The sequence below is a fragment of the Colius striatus genome, chromosome 6 (genome assembly GCF_028858725.1).
Source record: "Colius striatus isolate bColStr4 chromosome 6, bColStr4.1.hap1, whole genome shotgun sequence".
Lineage (NCBI taxonomy): Eukaryota > Metazoa > Chordata > Aves > Coliiformes > Coliidae > Colius > Colius striatus.
In genome coordinates, this window is record NC_084764.1 from 41,086,784 (window position 1) to 41,106,534 (window position 19,751).

A 19,751-nucleotide genomic window follows, 5' to 3' on the forward strand; every position below is an offset into this window, starting at 1 on the left:
CTCTGCAGGTAGGCGGCTGCTGGGAGGAAGTTGAGCTTCTGTTTTAGCACAGAGTACACCCCACACTATCTGTCTTGAAGGATTCAACCTGCATTTCATCCTGATATCAACTTCAAAAATCACCACAGCAGGGTTTTGTCCCTGTCCCAGATCAACAGCATCATACCCACACTCACAGATCAACCCAGTTTGAATCACGACCTATTGAGACTCTTTATTAGACACGGTTTTATCTCATACCAGTGCAGGTTCAGTTGTACAGTGCTTGGCCATAGGAGCACAGAGCTGGGCAGACTTCAGTCCTCAATGCTTCTTAGCTCCTGGTCATTGCTCTCCTAGAGAGACTCTTGAGCACTTTTCTGCCTTGTTTGCATCATTAAAACAGGCCTTTTTTCCATTCCATGCATGCTGTGCTCCCCAGACAGATCTGCAGTCTGCAGCTCAGTCCTGGTTCAGTGTGCTGTCCAGTAACAAGAGCCGGACATTTGGCTTTTTTCTACCAAGACTCATATTTCAAGGAGCTGTGTTCACTTCCTCATTTTCCACACTGTAAAATTTAAAGCTGTATTCCATCACTTTCCAACACAAATGAGCCTCAGTTGATTATAAAAAAAAGATGCACAACTGCACAAAAACTGTCTTCTTGAGTAGTCTTTTGCTGGTCAACAGTGCACAAGTGTTTTCTCTGTCACAGAGCTGTGAAAATCCCCACCAAAAAAAGGTCTGTTATGCAGCAGTGAGTTAAAACTAAGCAAGACTCTTTCTCCCTTTTCCTTTGGGCTGTCACTGTACCCCAGTAGGAAAATGATGTACAGTGTAGAAAAGACATCTTGTATCCAGGTTAACTTGCTTAAACATTCTGCCTTAAAGGCAGCTGTCTAAATAGCACACAGCAATTAAAAGGTAGCAAGAAATGTGCTCAAAATGCCCAAGCTAAACTCACTGAGGCTCAAAGAAACATTTCCATTTACTTGAATTGGATTTAGACAGAGAGTTTAGACAGAGGCCAGAGGGTTTCTGCCTTCTGTTGTAAATGGTCCTTTATCTGATCTCTTTTCTGCCTGGATATGGCATCAGTACAATAGAACTCAGGCCAAAATTTATATTGCTGTGCCACTTGTATTATCTCTACTGACTACAGACTAAACTGACTTGAAATGTTTGGTTTGTTTGTGCCATCCATGGAAGTGCTAGCTCTGTTTTCATCTCCAGTCACAGAAGATCTTGTCAAGAGATTTTGAAAGCACCTTTGGATGTAAAAACTTGGCTAGGGCAATGACTGTGGGTGATGTTGATTTGAGATGCTTTACTGAGAGAAGAGTGAAGCAGCAGTGACTCTAAATAGCAATGTTTTTCAGGTCCATCTGGAAAATTCTAGGGTGCAGAGACACGTTGTCTTCCATTTCTCTATGGAGAACCACACAATTTTCAATGTTTCACTATAAAGTCTAGTTGGTAAATATCTGAGTCTCCTAAATCCTATATCCTATATCAGTGTGTGCAAGTAGGTATCACAGAGAGCATAATCATGTAGGTATTTGAATGCACAGTTGACTGCACACACATGGGAACTGTGTCTGGTGCATAAAAAACACCACAGAGGACACCACTGGTCTCTAGGAAAACTCCACTTCTTCAGGATGGAGAACACTCTCCTCTCTTCTGTCCCACATCTCTGAGTGATGAATTTTCATTTACACAGAGATGTTCTAACCAACTCAAAAGCATCATTCACATCTGTCACGCTCCAAGGCCAGCTGGTAATGAATCCCAACGCAGCCGCTCACCCACTCACTCTCCCTTCCCACACCTTCAGAGGATGGGGAGGGGAATCAGAAAAGAAAACCAAAACCTGTGGGTTAGGATAAGAACAAGCATAATAAATAAGCTAAAATATAATAACAGTAAGAAAAAGAAGGTATATTTATGGTAATTAAGAGAAACAAAACCCAAGAATCAGACAAATGCTGCCCAGTGCAGTTGCTCCCCACCTGCTGACCAATGCCCAGGCAGTGATCTGCCCCTCCCAGCCAACCCCCCGAGTTTCTGCACTGGACATGACACCCTATGGTATGGTTTGGGTCAGCTCTTCTGGTCAGGTTCCCTCTCAGCTTCTTGTACAACCACTGGCCTCCTCACACCCCCAGCCCACTCCCTGGCAGGGCAGGGAGAGAAGCAGAAATGGCCTTGATGCTGTGCGAGCACTGCCCAGCAGTACCCAAAACATCCCTCTGTCACCTACGTTCTCTGCAGTGTAAACCCAAAATATAGCCCTGTAGCAGCTACCAGGCAGAAAACTAACTCTATCCCAGCTGAAATCAGGACAACATCATTCTTTGTGGTTTCCTCTGGGTTTGATATCTATGCAGAGGAAGACAAAGATGGAGTCTTGGGTTTTAAGCAGTGCACAGACTGGGTCCAGCACTATGTCCAGTTAGGTGAGCTAGTATGGACAGATGGAGGCTACCAAGCTGGCTTAAGCCTCTTCTTCCCCAATTCCTTTTGGCCCCTGAGAATTAATTGCTCTTCACAGAAAGATGCTTTCTCAGAAACCTTCCCCAATAGAACTAAACGAAAGTAACTTTTTCAACCCAGAATGAAAGTACATGCCAAGCATTTATTTAGTTTTTCAGAGGAAACATTTCACTTTCAATACAGCTATTGAAAGGAATTTAGAATCACAGAATGGCTGGGGTTGGAAGAGACCTCTAGAGATCACCCAGACCAACCCCCTGCTAAAGCAAGTTCACCTCAATCAGGTCACACAGGAACGAGCCCAGGCAGGTTTGAAAACCTCCAGAGAAGGAGCCTCCACACCCTCCCTGGGCAGCCTGTGCCAATGATCTCTCAAACATACAGTAAAGAAGTTTTTCCTTATGAATAAGTGCAACTTTTTGTGTTCCAGATTTTGTCCATAAGCCCTTGTCCTGTCACTAGAGACAACAGAAAGAAGTGCAGCCCCATTCTCTTAACATACACCTTTTAAACACCTGTGTTAATAAGATCCCCCCTCAGTCTCCTCCAGACTAAACAACCCCAGTTCCCACAGCCTTTCCTCATAAGGAAGATGCTCCAGTCATCCAGATCATCTTGGTGGCCCTGCACTGGCCTCTCTCCAGCAGTTCTCTGTCCTTCTTGAGCTGAGGAGCCCAGAACTGCACACAGTACTCCAGATGAGGCCTCACTAGGGCAGAGTAGAGGAGGAGCAGAACCTCTCCTGATGTACTGCCCACAGCCCCTCTAATACACCCCAGGATGCCATTGGCCTTCTTGCCCATGAAGGCACGTTGCTGGCTCATGGTCATTCTGCTGCCCATCATGACCCCCAGGTCGCTTTCCCCTACACTACGCTCTTAGAGTTCTTCTCAAAGCTGCTGAAACCATCTCATCTTTAGCATTCTGTCTTTTCTAGCATGTCTGGCTCCAGAATGGTCTTTCACTCATATCACCATCCTCTTCTATTGGGCTCTAATGATGTTCCTCATCTATTTAAATACCTAGACATTTCATATTTAGTCATGTGAATATATGTGTAGCACCCAGAGAGGGTGTTAGCTCCACTGTACATATAAGGAATAAGCACCTACTACAGGCATCCTGTTCTTGACAGAGCCTGGCAGCCCAAGCCAGTAGGGTTTGGTGCAGTTTATTGGTGTCTTGTCCCTCCAAGACACATTAGCACAATGTTTCAAGCACACACTGACAACAGAATTCCAAGAGGTGAAACTTCTGGTTCACAAATGGAATCTGTCAGTTGCATAAGCTGAATATATATCTTCTCACCATTGTACATGTGACAGATACACCTCTTGTTGAGGCTTTCTTTTCTCTTAGCTGCTCTTCTGACTGCACTGGTCAGTCTCTGCTTCCTTCACCAGCCAGATTCAGCAGCTCACCGTGCCCAGCAAAGAGCCCAGGCATACCTGTGCGTGTCTCACAGCCCTGATGGCACAGCAAGGAGGAGAGATTAAATGGACAATGAAGTCAAGAGCCTAAATACCTCCAAACCCAGTTTGGCACATGGGGGAAGGAAGCACAGCCTTTTTCACAAGTCTCCTCCTATAATGCAGCTGTGGTTGCTGAGCCACTGGCTTGTGAAAGGCAGCAGCCATGCAGGGCTGATCTCAAGTCCACTGTACAAGAGCGCAAGCACTCTCTCATATCTGAAAGCAATACAGGAGACAGCTATGGGAAAAGGCTGTTTCAGAACACTGGTTGAAACCTTTAGGTTTGCAGCAATGTAGCAGAAACTGCTATCCTGCCTGCTGTGCTTGGCAGAAACATCATAGCCCTCAGTCCCTGGCGTGCACTGACACACAGACCCACCAGCACAATGCTCTTTATTCCTTCTACATTCCTGCTAATTCCACAGTTTTCTGCCCTGACCATTTGGTTTTTTTCCTCTTTCTGATTATCCTCATACTTGCTGTAATTAGTTTCTTGTGTCTCTTCTCCTTCTTTCAGTATATTTTCAGGAGTGGATCTTCCCCATGAATATTCCTCACCGTAGAGGTCTTTTTACAATGACTTTCTCGAGCGATGACAGGACTAAGATTTTCAAGGCTAGATTACTCCAGTCACCCTCCTATCTGTAAGCATGTGCCTAACTACAAGTGACACACTTTGGGAGCCTGCTGAAGTCACAAGCAGTCGACTCTCTCTTAGCTCACACCACTTACGACTCTACATAGTATCGTTAGTAACTTCCTGCAGCTCCTACAGAGCAGCCCGTGAGCGCACGCACAAGGTCGAGCACTTCATCGTCTCCTCTGCAAAAGCCAAAGAAGAAGTAAGTGATTTCTGTCCCTCAGGCAAGGCATTACTTCTTTCTTAGCAGCATTGTGCTTTGTTCTGCTTTGATTACTGCTTTTCCATGCTGTGTGTTTGTGCTGCAGAAACGCAGGTTCTGATGATGTTTCGCTGTAGTCGAAATCTCCTTGTGACTGATATAACAGACAGAAAGTGTTGTTAGGTCTCTATGAATTAGAGTTCATTGCAGCTGATGGACTCTTTGCTACCTATCTTCCTTAAGACATTCCTATAAAACCCTCTCTCTTATAAAACAATTTTAGTTCCAGAGGCAGAAGATAATTAGGACTGAAGCATTTTGGCAGGATACAGGTTCTGTGAGGTTAGATTTAACTTTTACTATGAAACATGAGGCATGAACACAGAATCGTATTAGAAACAGGAATGGCAGGCTTGCTTTGGTAGACCAGAAGGAGAATGCACATCCAGCCTTTCCTCTCATCCATACTGTGCTTGAAAAGCAAGGCAGGCATTTTATTGTGATGTTAACCTGCTGGGCTGTAGTGATTCATTGGACACACTACACTTCTTCTTTTTCCCTATCTCTTATTCACACAGTATTCCTGTGTAACTAAGTAAAGATTTTTATCTTCTATCAAATGTTTTGAGACTTGAGTTGTTTCTCTGGGACCATGCTCAATGCTCTCCTCAGCAAACCAAAGACCTTGCTTTGGAACACAAGCTGACAGTCCTTAGCACTTCTCAGAGCCGTTATTTTGCGTGGTAGCTGCAGCTTTAAGGAGACCACGAGACTTTTTAACAACCACAGGTTGTTAACAGCAGCCACACTGCACTGCTAGGTGAGCAGAATGAATTGAGTTGGGTTCTTTCCTTTGAGACCTTAAAGGTTCCTACTTTCACTTTGAGAGATTGAAGAGAATCATCCCTACACCAAATGAAGTTTAGTGAAGGGTAAACATCCTACCAGACCAGGGCTGACCTGTTGATTTGATCAAACTGAATTGTTTCCTGAATTTAGGCTCTCACAGGGTCGTCTTGGTTGGTTCCTTCTCCCTATTACCTCCCCCATCTGTTTGTGTTCACGTTGCAATAGAAAGCGCTGCAGATTATAGCTACTGGCTTCTCTTGACATGTTAACATAAAGTTTGCTACTCTGCCAAAGACCAAGGAGCATCTGGGCTTAGTTTTAACCTCTCCTTCCCATAATTCTATTTAGATCAGCTGCTGCCTCTAACAGTTCCTTAAATTCCAGTAACCTCATCTAGGGGGGGTTGGGGGAAAGAAGAAGGAAAAAGCCTCACTTCAGCTCTTGAGCACTCAATGGGCAAGGCTGATTTTCTTCTGAGGACTTTCCATAAACCTATTCAGAAGACAGAACAGTTAAACAAAGACAGTTTGAATCGAGCACCCCTTCTGTAGAGATTTCTACCTGAAACTGTAGATACTTTTTCAGGTTCAGCATTGCCCATGTCTCTTGCAGAGACTGCTCTTGTAGCCTCATCATCCTCACACAAACAGCATTGCTGACAAAGTAGAAATGCCTGAGAGCACCTGACAAAGCTGAGTCCTACTTCGAAGCTGAAATCTCACAGCTTAGTGCAGAATGATTTTGACCTCACAGACAGGTTCCTTTATTTTCATGTACAAGAGGCTATGAAAGTGCATGTAAGTCAGTGGTTCCATGCCAGAAAGAAAGAAGACAGCTAGGAAGAACATTTTCACTGACTAGGAAGAACATTTTCACTGACAGAATTGTGAGACACTGGCCCAGGATGCTCAGGGAGGTGGTGGAGTTCTCATCCCTGGAGATGTTTGAAAGACAAATAGCTGAGGTACTGAGGGACATGGATTAGTGATGGGCTTGGCTGTGTGAGCTTAGTGGTTGGACTTGATGATCTTAAAGGTCTTTTCTAAGTGAAATCATTGTATTATGCTATGAAAGGGTGGGGAGTGGGGAAGCATTAGAGCAGTATGGCTGCAGTTCCAAAAAGGGTCATCCCACTGCTCACATTAGCAGTTGTGGTCCCAGTGCAACAGGAACACGGCTGGATTGGTGGCTGTAGTAATTGCTGCACCAGACAACATGGGAACAGGTTCCTGTGGCTGCTCCCCACAACTTTGTGATTGTGCATCTGGCCTGATGCTCAGGTTTTGTTTTCCTTTTCTTGCTACTCAGTGCAAACCTATTGTATTTTTTAACGTGCCATGAGGTGCAATTAGCAACAAGCAGTTCAGTGCAGTTCCATTTGAGGTTGTTTTTAGATCCTTTGATTCAGCTGCCTGTCCAAAAGCATCTGATATGTCCCCACTGCTCCTGGCTCCAGAGTTGCTGTGTGTTTCTCATGCATGGAGCCAGGACAAGGTCACACAGGGTTTAGCAGATAAGACATCTTCTCACATCTCTCTGACACACATTATTGCCTCCTGAGTGATGCTGCCAGCAGCAGCGCAGCTCACAAGTCACAGCAGCTCCCACACAGACCCACAAGGCCAGTGCAAGACCAGTAATTCCCCCATGGGTGTCAACCTGCTGTCACAAGGTCAAAGCTCAACACCATCTTTGCATTTTCCTACTACTGGCAGAGAGCAGCCACCCTGTCTGAGCTCACTCTTCAGTACAGCTAAGCCACACTCTGACTGGGGAATTTCAGAGGGATGGAACAGAGAACCATATTTTAGGGATGTAGGAAAAGCCTGTGAACTCCATGATTGTCATTATTGCAGCAAAGGTGTCAGTGCAGAAAGCAGGGGAGCTTGTGAGTTTTGGGGTTTGATCAGATATATTTCCTTCTGTTCTCTGCAAGTGTCACTGCCTGATGGCCCTGGATGTCTGTCCCCTGAGCCAGCATGCTCTGGCTTTCATGGGAACTTGAGCAACAGAAGATGCATGGCTTACCACTTCTGGATCTCTTGCCTGCCTGACAGGTGATGAGATTCACACCTCTGACATGATGCTCCTCTGAGCAGGGACACCTTCTTTCTTGGCCACAGAGTGGCTGTGGTTGTCCTTCACTTGCTCATTACACAGACCTTGCATTGGTCCAGATTTCACACATGGCCACCTTCAGCAGCCAATGAAAGGTGAAAAGACAGTCCACAAATCTCCAGCAATTCCAGGTGTACAGTTCCTGCCCCAGAGGTGATTTTGAGTTGTGAGAGTTTGGGGTGAAAACAGCTCTAGTACAGGCCTTCCTCTGGCTTCTAGTGTGTTTCAGCTCTAGGTGCCAGAGACTTACCAGGAGTCTCCCGTTTGAAGGTCTGATGGTGTCCATAAGTAGCAACTGGGGAGATCCTAAAGTCTAGACTGTGAAAGACCATCTTTTTGCTAGGGGCACACCTTAGGGTTGGAACACAGCTCTTGGCCTTTCTTTGTTCAGCCACCTGAAGTCAGATTTTTTTTAAACCTGGCACATAGACACACTCGGCTCTAGCAATGTGCCCACCCAGCTCTAGCAATGTGCCAGCATGGCCAGGCCTCCTTGCCTTGTTAAAATAGATGCTCCCCAATACCCCAGCCTGCTTTTCTGAGAGTCTAAGTTATATTCATTCACGTGCAATTCCAGAGTGTCAAATCTGACAACACTTGGCTGTGTTTTGACATCCGGGAGCACCCTGGGGCAGGACAGAGAAGCTGTGCATGGGAAAACTCCTTCTCAACTCCTTTTTCCAAGACTTTGTAGTTACAACACAACTCAGGAAAAAAGTCTGGCCAGTTAGGTTTCCAAATGAGCCACCCAAGTAATAGAAGCCTTATTTAGATAGGCCCCACTGCCAAGGTTGCCAGTTAAGCTGAGAGTGTGTGAGTGCCTGCTGGTTTCACATGTGAAGAAGGTGTGTGAAGAAGAGGGTGTGAATCATCAGTACAGAACTCATCAGTCTTGAAGCTGCTCTCAGCTGTTCACTTTCACTGACTGCTTCAAAACCTATGCTTTCCTCAGCTTTTTTACCTGACAGGCTTTATAGTTTAGCCTCGAATTTGTGACAGCATTTCTGGGGTTCCTGATGGCTCTCCTGGCCATGAAGCCATTGCCCTGGCTGTGGGACCTCTCCTAGACAAGCTGGTAGGTACCAGGGAGTAAATGTGCCCTGCAATGGCTGCTCTCTGATGCTCTCAGTGAGGACTGAGAAGCTTTGCCAGGTCTAAAAGTCCCAAATTATGACTCATGGCCTCCAAATGATGAGACTGGGGACAAAAATAATCCACCAGTACAGGGGGATTTTGAGGTCTGTTTTTCACCTGTGAACTTCCCCTGTCTATTCTGTATGACAGATATGTAGTTTTACCTACTTTTAGATGTTTTGAATGTTGTAAATACTTTTAGATGTGTTGAATATGATGTTTTAAATCCCTGTAATGAGAGCTTTTGTTTACACACGTCTCTTACTTGCCTGGCATTCTCTCCTCCACAGTCCCTCACTAGGTAGTGTAACGTGGCACTAAGACACCTCAGTCTATGGAAGGATCCCAGTTTTAAGCTGGGTCCTTTGCCAGCCCTGAATTATGTGACAGTTCTCTCACTGCTGCTTATTTTAGCCAAATAGTGTGTTTAGTTGCAGATGGTGGGAAGGGGATGTGTGGATCTGTGAACAGACACACACACAGAGCAGGTATTCAAAACCTCTAGTTGCTGAAGGTTCACACCTATGAACAGTGCATCACGAGACAAGTCAAACACCTTTCTCATAAAAAATGAGTTTCCTTCTTGAATGGCAGATTACTAAAAACCTCCCTCTTTGAACAAAAATCTTCTTTGTTTAATAAGACTGCTTATATCTGCAGTATACAGTTAAATATTAAGGCTGTATAACTAATCCCAAGGTTTTGCTGCTTTGTTTCAGCAGCTTTTATCAGCCTACAAATGCTCCATAGCCTGTTTCAAACAGCACTAGTCAACAGAGAGATTACCTGCCTCCCTACAGCATTCTCTGTCTGGTGTGTCCCAGTTGAAGATCAGCAAAACCACTGGCATAGAAGTGCAAAAGTAACTACCCGAACTTCAGATGATTGCATTTGGTCAGCAAAACAAAGCACACTCCATGCCTTGGTTCAGCAGAACCCTGTTTAGAGTCTGTCTTGCTTCTTGAGAGCCTTCTCCTCAGCTCTAGCAGCCAGGGAACGTCCAAAAGAGTGTAAAACTCAAAAAGAAATCTGGAAAGCGTGACAAACTTGCCACTTTCATCTCTCAGGAATCACGTGGAGATGGTTTTTTATCCTTACTAGGCATTGAAGCTACTTTGTGCAATGCTGGTTTGTCTCTGCATTCAAATGCCATCAGTGGCTTCTGATCAAGTGGAAGCACAATGGAGCAGTGAAACAGGCTGCCCAGAGGGGTTGTTGAGGCTCCTTCCTTGGAGGTCTTCAAGACCCTCCTGAACATGTTCCTGTGTGACCTGATCTAGGTGAACCTGCTTCTGCAGTGGGGTTGGACTGGATGAGCTCTAAAGGTCCCTTCCAACATCTACCATTCTGTGACTCTAAGTCAGGATGAAGGCAGGTATTTTAAGATGGAGTTGTGCTCAGGCTGGATTCGCAGTATAGTCCTGTAGTGTTAAATCACCCTTTTTATTTGTCTGTGAGCTACTCATGTAAAACTGTTTCAGTTTCCAACAGAGAAGTTGGAGCGGTTGAAAATAATACATTCTATCTAAATGCGAAGCTATATCATTCCAAATCCCACTCTCTGGTGTGTGTCAGTAAAAATGCTCACTCTGCTGGGTAACTAACTGGAGCCAATGCTGCTTTTCCATTGTATGCTGAGCCTTGCTTATAGGAGTGATTTCATCTGCTAAATGGCTTTTTGCTGAAGGGGAAAAAAAAACAAAAGAAGAAGGAAAAATCAAACCCCCCCAAACAAACCAGTTCACTGACTTGCTGGGCTAATGGGTCTATTTTTATCCACAAAGATAGCACAAACATTTTTCCTACTTTCAAGAAATGCAGAGCAATGATCAATGGCAGTTTCTTACTGTCTATTAAAGTAAGAAAGCATAAAAGCTAGTGGAAGGAAAGTTTAATAGCCCATGAAGTTTACAGGCAGTTAATGTAGGTTCTGGATGAGAAAGAGAAAGCCCAGGTTCAGAAAAGGAGTGATATTGTTGATGATGAGTATTGTAGGTGGCATATCTTTCATATCTGGGAACTGATGTCTTAAGATACTGGATTTGAGTGGTCAGGCTGACATCATGTTTGTACTCTTATGTCAAACACAGTATCACACATTACTAAGGAAACCATGCAAAACCCACCAAGAGGAACTCGGGTTCTGTTCCACTGAAGGCTGATTTAAGCTTTAAAACACACAGGTTTTTATCCTTGTCAAACTCTGGGGGCAGGAAGAAAGGTGTGGAGGGATGGTTTGATTTTACCTCGACCAGTACAAGAATGTCCCTTTTTCAAAATTATTCTTAATATCCACATAAACCCATCAAACATTTCAGCAGTGATCTTTGGCATGGAAGGATGATCAGAAAACTACTAGAAAAGGAAAGATGTATGAAATAATGTGCTCTGCTGGTCTAATTGTATTCATATTATAAATTTCACCTGTCTTCTTTCTCTTCTGTCCTTCTGTACTGACGGGAATTAATCCAAAGACTTTCAACCAGTGCTTTGTTCAACTATGCTGCTTTTTTTGACTTCTCCCTCTTCCCTGTAACTGTATCTGTAATGTTCCTTTTCCACCTTTCTTAATAGGGGTTATTTTTATCACTCTAGCTTCTCTGTTGGAAACTGAAATGGTTTTACATGATTAGCTCACAGACAAATAAAGCAAAAAAGAAACCCCAAAATAAAGCCTTTTGCTTTCCCCCTTGTTTTCACTTCCCTCTTTACACTGTAGTGTTAGCAAAAACACTTCAGACTCTTGAGCGAAGACTGGATATTAATGAAACTTGCCCAGATGAGCAGCAGGAGCCACCAGTCAAATCTCAGCACCTCTCAGGACCCTTTTCTGCTTCATTCAGAGACCAAACACCAGCAAAGATCTTTCCATTCACTCTAAAGCAATAAACTCTCAGCTCACAGGCTCACAAAAGTCCACACGCTTTTTAGGGCTTAGCAATGGCATTTTCAAGGCAAATGAACTGAAGAGAGTGATGTAGTTAGTGTTGTGGCTGCTGCCCAACCCTCATGGGAATCAAACAGCCAGATGCGTGGTTTGTCCAACTCAATCAGCTCAGGGCTTGCAGCATCCACAGAGAAGGTGTCCTGTTGGGCAACTCAGTTGCAAAGACCTCTAAATAGTCGGCAGAGATCGGCAGTGCCTCTGGAGACTGAGGGAGGGTGCAGGTCACACTGTCAACAAGTCGCTCTCGGTACAATCCCTCCCTCCACTTGTCTCTGGCTGCTCCATTCTTGGCCATGGGCTACTTAATACTAATTCCCCTGTGCCAGCCCTGGTGCTGCTTTGAAGATGCCAAGCCACTTCAGAAAGGTCAAGTGGTGGATGAGTGACTCACATAGAAAAAGGGGACAAGTTCTTTTGCTGGTTTAGCACTCTGAGTGCTCACTGCTGGGTCAGGAGACCTACCAGTCAGGGACAAGGCAGAGAGAAAACAAGGCGACAGCCAGGTTGTTATTTTGGCATGGTTGTGATGTGAAACCACATCCTCACAGCATCCCACGTTTGTGATTTCATCTGCCACAAGCTGTGTAGGGCACCTCTGAAGGACAGTTCAATGTTCCCTGATGCTGGGTAGAGGAGAGAGCAGGTGACCATTGCACAGGTTGTCCTGCACAACAAAGCAGTGCTTTGGCCCCTGCCCAGAAGATGGGAGATCTGATTTCTAGAACATACAACAGTTTGGTATTTGAAATCTGCCCCTTTCTAGGAAAGCCTGAGATACCTTCCCTCCTCGTAAATCCAAGCCACTTTCCATGAGGAATGCAAGATGCATTAAAGGAGAGGAAAGGGAAGTCAGTCTCAATCTGGTTTCATAGCCATGCTTGATGGATCTGCATCTAGACCTTTCTGCTGCTTTCTCATCACACCCCAGAAAATGTAATTCCATGACTGTTATGCCTCTTCCATCCACCACTCTTTTTTTACTTGGGCATATCTAGAGGCCCTGCCCTTTCCCAGGATTTTCTCTCCATAAGGTCTCAATACATTAGAGCACCTAGGCACTCCATTTCAAGAGTAAGAAACGAAATTGTCTGTTCAACTGACAGTGTGAACATAACACAACAACATTAGAAATGCTAGGGCTACCTACCCCAATATTGTGGCTATACAACCCAGGCCAAGAGCAGATGTCTGGGGAAGAGTATAAACACAGAGCAGGCACACAAGAAGTCTTCTTTGGTGGATTACCACCTATTTCACTGATTGGTGCTCAGGCTCTTCCTGAGACAGAGGTTATGTCTCTACTCTGGAAGATGAGATTTTCTGCACGTCTTGAAGGTGAGAAACATGCACCTGCTGACTGCGGTTTGTCATGTGCAGAGAGTCCCACAGAACAATAAGCCTCAGAGTGCTGACAAATACACATTGAGCTATCGATGCAAAACATAGCCAGGACCTTGTGTAGCTTCTAGTAATGGTTGGTGAGCTCTGGCAGAACAGGATAGGTTACAGAAAAATGAGAACAGTTCCTTTGTACAGGCTTTGCTCAACTGAAAGCTAAAGGACAGCTAAGAAACCTAATGCATTGAACCAGCCTGTCTCTCACAAATATTGGATATTGCTCATCCTTGGCATCACAGCTGTGTTTGACCCTTTATAAATGCCTGAACATTGCTGAATGTGATAAATTTCTTCAGTTCTGCTGCTCCAAAGTATGTTTTTATCACTGAAATTGCACATTACCAATATTAGAAGAAAATGAACCCTGAAATGGTGTATGGGGTTTCTTCAGCAGTGTAATTAATTATTGGTTTTTATTTGAATATCAGAGTGAACCTGCCAGGTTCACCTGCTCCAGTCATGCACCAGTGTGGGACCACAACAAAGTGCTCAGAGATATCTCTTTAGATAAAGCAGTACAGCTACAAATGCTGTATTTGAGAGATGTGGGGATTCATCTCTCACAGTCCAGCCACCACAGAAGAAGACAGAACTCAGAATCTTCTGGACTGAGCTGAGTATCAAACCAGCAAACTCTAAAGGCCTGAGAAGAAGATTAAAATGTGTATTCAATTGCAATGCAGCCATGCCACATGGAGAAAGTTCATAAATGGTCTGCTGAGTGTTGCTTTCTGATCTTCAGTTTGAGGAGGAAACCCCTCTGCAGACCTGGAGAGCCAAGTAGAGACAAGAGAAGCTCAGAATTGGGGCTGGATGCAGAGGCCAGGGCCAGAAAACTTTCCCCTGGACAAGGAAAGCCAGAGAGACAGAAGAAGGTGAGGGAGGGCAAGTGGGATGCCCTCCTCTCCTCCTTCCTATTATGAGGTTGGGACATAGAGCACTACTGCTGAGAAGGATCCAGGCTCCTGAGCTGAGAGGCCAGACCTTCAGGAGAGGCATTGAGCACACACTTTTTCTCTGTGAATGTAGATTCACACCTACAGCTGCACTGGGTCAGTTGAGGCTTTGCACTTGGCAGCTGACAGTCATTTAAGAGTGGAGGGCTCCTCAGCTCAGCCTCAGCCCCGTGGCTTAGACCATATGCCAAAAGCCAAGAGAAAAAAGCATGCCCTGTGCAGGCAACTTAAAAAGTCATAGGCATCTCCCTCCTGAGACGGAAGCACTCATAGTGCTAAGCACGGGAAGGAGATTGGAATGGAGAGGGAAGGGAGGTGGCAAAAACAAAGGAGGCAAGAGAAAGAAACATTGGGAACCATGTGTCTACAGAATAAGTCTTCTACCACTTCCTTCCTGCCTGCAGCATTACTAGCTGCTGGCTGGTACCTGTGGGGGAAGCCTGCCTTTGCATGAGCAGCTGACAGCAGGTGCAGGAGGTGCAGAGAGGAAAATATTCAGACAAACACGGGGTCAGGAGAAGTATTCAAAGCCTAGGGGGGAGGGGAGGAGAGTGCACCTTCAGACACTCTGGAAGGGTTTTTTTTGTGAAGATGTGTGAGGTAGATAGACACTGAGTAATGGAGATGGTGTGTGACTGTGACATATCCTCACCCTGGCTGTCACCATCTGCCTCAGGTATGAGTTGCATTCACCTTAGAAGGGGTGGTCTCCCTTCTGAGGAGACTGTGGTGTGCAGCTGTACAGCAGCTCTCAGACACACCTTGAGGACAAGCTCTCATATGCCACATCCCAGGTGAGACCTGGGCAGAGTACCACTGCTGACCCTGAAATCGAGCATCCTTTTCATCCCCTCTACACAGAGGTTCAGTAGGTGGCCCAGAGAAGACCCCACTTCATTCTCCAAGGGTGGCAGATGCCCAGAGGCAGGGAATTGCCAAGTCATTATCAGACCTTATCACAACCCTGACTTTTTCTAACACTACCTATCAGTACACTTTCACACAATCTCACACAGAAACCTTGCAGCAGCCCCACTGAGTACCTTGTCAAGTTCCTTATGAGCAGGGAGGATCCTCTTGTCCAGTCATTCTTAAGATGAGGCATTTGAAACTAAAGGAAACTTCAGATCTCCCTTGAGAGGGCCCCAAGCCACCCACCAGACTCCAGTCTGGTTCTCAGACTTGGAGGGATGTGTCCCTCTGGCAAGTAGCACGGCAACCACTGCCTGATAACCCTCACTCACGTGCCAGCACACGAGCAGAGCATGGCTCACTGTAGGAGGAAGTAGAAGGTAGTCACAGTCATACCCTCCAGTGTACTTCTTCCACATACACAGCCATTTCTCAGTTCCCTCCAAACATGCCCAGCCCAGGGAACAACCTACTCTGCTGCTGGTGCTGGGCATGGCAGGTACTGCCCACCACTGCCCCGACTGCTTGCTTCCCAGGACATCTCCACTCAGAAGCTGCTGTCACTGAGCCGTTTCTGACTGCCTGGGAGTACTTGATGGAAGTGAACATCTCTGAGCATGGGCCAGGAGATCTTCTCTTGGTGTTACTAGCACTACAGTGCTGGTAGGCTCTCAAAGCCTGGAGCTACCTGCATCCATTGTCTCATACCATGCTCCTAACCTGGTAAATAAACCAAGCCAGGGGACCTGATTGCCTCTCAGGCTCTGGCGATCTTGTGTGGCCGGTGGTCTCTTAGACTTTCAGGATGGAGCTCCTTATGCCACCCCAAGGACTGCTCTTGCTCACACTGAGGGGAAAGAATGGCCCCACCAGCTTGTCCTCCCTCCCAGAGATGCAGGAGACAATCCCATTGCACTGGGAACAGACTGCTTCACCTTGGTCTGCTTGAGATGGACCCAAACAAGCAATAGATAAATGTTCCAGGGCTGCTAAAAGCTACCTTCTCCCCTGCATGAATGCAGGGTTAAAAAACTGCTCATGCATGGTGTGGACCAGGAAAGCTCATACCTCCTCTCTGTCTGAAGGGGCTCAGTCTCTGTCAGCACATCTCCTTGCAGAGTTAGCTGGCTGCTCCCTGGAGCAAGTGTCCATCCCATCAGAGAATGCCTAAAATATTAAGCCAGATAAGACCTCTTTTTATCAAATATGTTGTAGAATGGACACCTTCAACTCGTAAACACAGCAAAGTACAATTTTTAAGGACACACAACACCATTATGACATACTCACCTTCATTCTCCTCTATTCCTTCAGAGGAGACTTCTGCATGGGAATCCTCATGTGGCTGACTGCAAGAAATGCTTCTCCTAGTGGTACTTAACACTAACCAAATGCCAGGTCTGCTTTTGCCTGTGGTCATCTTGGAAGGGTGTAATCACTTTTCTGTAATCACTCCTGTTCAAAGGGCATTCCATTCCTTCGCCTTCATTTGGTAAACTTGTGTATATTCTTCTCTTTGGTCTTATTTACTTCCCCATGCTGCCCTTATTTCCTATTGTTTCCCACAGGCATGAAACAGATGTGGTAGGCAGTTTCACTGGCTTACTATGGGGGGGTGTTATATTGCACTACAAGTTTAAGCTCTTCAGATGCATTTATTCATTGAGAGGAGAGAGAAGCATGAATTACCTAGATCTGAACCACTACGTTGTAATACCGTGTGCAGGTCCACACCAGTGACCAGATTCTGGTTCCTGCACGATGCTGAGTAGTCTCTGACACAACACCTACCATCACTCACTTCAGACAGTCCTCCCTCTGATCAGCTATAAACCATAGCTTTTCCTGGAGGGCTGCCTCTGAAATCTCCACAGTTTTCATTGTCAGTTACTCAGTTTGATAAAAAAACAAACCAAAACCTGAAGACTAATGCCTCAGTTTCCTCTGGGAAGGGAATTTAGTAATTGATCAGCAACTCAGTTTTGTTTAGGAGGCAGCTTGGTGCAGGGACAGCTCCCAATACTCTGTTTTAGTGAATAGACATGTTGTAGCCAAGAAATTCCTTGTGAGGAAAGAAACTTTTCCCTGGAAGTAAATCAGACCTGACTCCCAGGTCTGACCTGACACTAAAGAGGAACAGCAGGTCTTGGAAAACTTGTCTGTCTCAGGTACTTCCCCAAGACAAGCACCCTGCTTGTTCCCCTGACATGTCCTGTTGGAACCTAAGAGGCCATAACCCTTACTGACACATTTTTAAGTGATGCAACTGCTAACTTTTCACTTTGTCTTCCTCTTCTCAGGAAACATCAGCTGGAAAAAGAACGATGGAAAATTGTACAGACACAATTAATAGCTCCCCTTGCACAGGAATTCCCTACAAAGACAGCAAGACGCTTCTGGTTGCAGTTTACAGCATCGTTTTTGCCATAGGCCTTCCAGCAAATTGCTTAACTTCCCTGCTCACCTTTGTACAAATCCAAAGGAATAAAGTAATCGCCATCTACATTTTCAGTTTATCTCTGTGTGAGCTGATGTATTTAAGTACTTTGCCTCTCTGGATTATCTACGTGCAAAACGAGCACAACTGGAACATGGGTGCAAACGCTTGTAAAATAACAGGATTCATCTTTTTCTGCAACATATACATCAGCATTCTGCTTTTGTGCTGCATTTCTGTGGATCGTTACGTAGCGCTGGTGTACGCTCTGGAATCCAGAGGAAGAAGAGGGCAGAAAAAGGCAATCATTATCGTGTGTTTTCTCTTTGCTGTGGTTGCAATCATCCACACTCCCGTGTTTTACGTGGAAGATAACTCAAAAAATGGGACAACGTGCTTTGAGACTTTGCCCCTTGACATAAAATTGGCTTCTTTCAGCTTTGCCAGATTCCTGTTTGGGTTTGCTATACCTTTCACCATCCTCATTTTCACAAACTACAAAATTTTCCAGAGTACAAAAACAAGCAGCAGCTTGACTCGTCGCCAAAAAGCCAAAGTGAAGTATCTGGCTATCGCCATTATTGTCATTTTCCTATTCTGCTTCGCTCCCTACCACGTGGTACTCATCATAAGATCCATATACTTCATGTTCCATCAAAATTGCTCGTGTCCATTCGAAAGAGAGATATATTCGGTTTTTACAGTGTTTCTGTGTTTGGCCACCACAAACAGCGTTGCAGATCCAATCATCTACGTGCTGGTGAGTGAAAACGTCAGGAAAGATTTTTATAGGAGTCTGAGAAGATGGAGATGGAATTCATCCAGGCTGAGCTCATCCATTAATCACAAGAGTGACAGCATGAAATTGAAAACGTCAAAGGAATCGCAGGAAGGAGGGCTAAGAGAAGAAAACAAAGAAAGGCCGGATTCTGACATTCCAAAGACCTGTAATAGTGGCAAAGACCACGACGGTGGCAGTTAGCAGTTACCTCCTGACACAAATAAGACGTTCCCAACCCCAGCTGTGGGCCACAGACTGTGGCACATAAGTATTTATGTGCTGACATCCGTAGGAGATTTTACCACTGTGCAAGGGTTGCCAGCAACTCCTACAGGAGTGAAATTTCTTATTTCTCTTTGTCTCCTACAATAAAGTTTGGCCAATAGTATTACTGGTGAGAATGTTGCTTTGCTAAGGACACGTGGAATAAACTGAGCCATTTACTTTGACTCAAATTGAAATCTTAAGCTTATTTTTTGGACTGGGTCTTTTCCTCATATGAACTCAGAACCAGAATTTTAGCTGCTGAGGTGGACCAAAATAAAAAGTCCCTCCTGAGGACAAGGTAGGGCACATTTTTATAGCTGAAATTGAGGAGGTACACGTTTAGATTCTCATACACGTTATCTGTCGTTAACATCTGTGGTTAACCAGTGGAAAATATTAAAAACAAGGAAGTCTTCCAAAAAGAGCCTTTGAAAGTGTTCCTGATTCTTCAGTATGCAGCTCTACCTACCTTTTACATTCTGAGGGGGAATTAAAGGGCAAAACGGTAGCCTGAAAACATAGACAAACAGTACTTCTACTGTATCAACTGAGTCCAGTCACTGTCCTGAAATTCTTTAAATGTACAGTTCTAATGCTTGATATTTTACAATGAGTAGGTTTCAGGCTGCAGTTAAATCTGGAATGCACTGAGGTACACAGAAAATTTTATACATTTCTGAGTAGTGTCATAGAATCACAGAATGGTAGGGTTGGAAGGGACCTTTGGAGATCATCCAGTCCAACCCCCCTGCAGAAGCAGGTCCACCTAGATCAGGTCACATAGGAACACGTCCAGGCAGGTCTTGAAGACCTCCAAGGAAGGAACCTCCACACCCTCCCTGGGCAGCCTGTGCCAGGGCTCCCTCACCTCACAGTGAAATAGTTTTTTCTTGGACTGTGAAATGTTTGTTGAACTTGTGTTTCATTTCTGACTAAGCTAACACGTCCTGTTTGGTATTGATCTAACTCTGAGCACGTAGGAGTCTACACAAGTGCTAAGTGCCTTACCAACAAGGGCAGTCTGGCAGCATGGAGAACACAGTCCCCTTCTCCCCATCGATGGGAACTCCCTCATTCATGCTGGCAGGTACATACATGAGACTATGCTGGGGAAGATTTCGTTGTTGCTGCTGCCACTTTCACTATGAATAATTTCTTGATGG

General features: G+C 45.2%; 1 protein-coding gene across 2 annotated transcripts in view; it reads left to right on the forward strand.

Moving 5' to 3' along the window:
* The window catches only part of GPR132 (G protein-coupled receptor 132), an 86,706-nt gene extending 67,375 nt beyond the window's left edge, over window positions 1-19,331 (forward strand). The window contains exons 1-2 of one of the 2 annotated variants that reach the window (XM_061998400.1): window positions 4,735-4,789; window positions 17,404-19,331. In XM_061998400.1, coding sequence (XP_061854384.1) covers window positions 17,428-18,522 — 1,095 coding nt within the window. In that variant the 5' untranslated portion in view covers window positions 4,735-4,789; window positions 17,404-17,427 and the 3' untranslated portion in view covers window positions 18,523-19,331. Of the gene's footprint in view, window positions 1-4,734; window positions 4,790-17,403 lie in introns of those variants that run through there. The other variant, XM_061998399.1, reaches the window with a different exon arrangement.
* The last annotated feature ends 420 nt before the right edge of the window (window positions 19,332-19,751 follow it).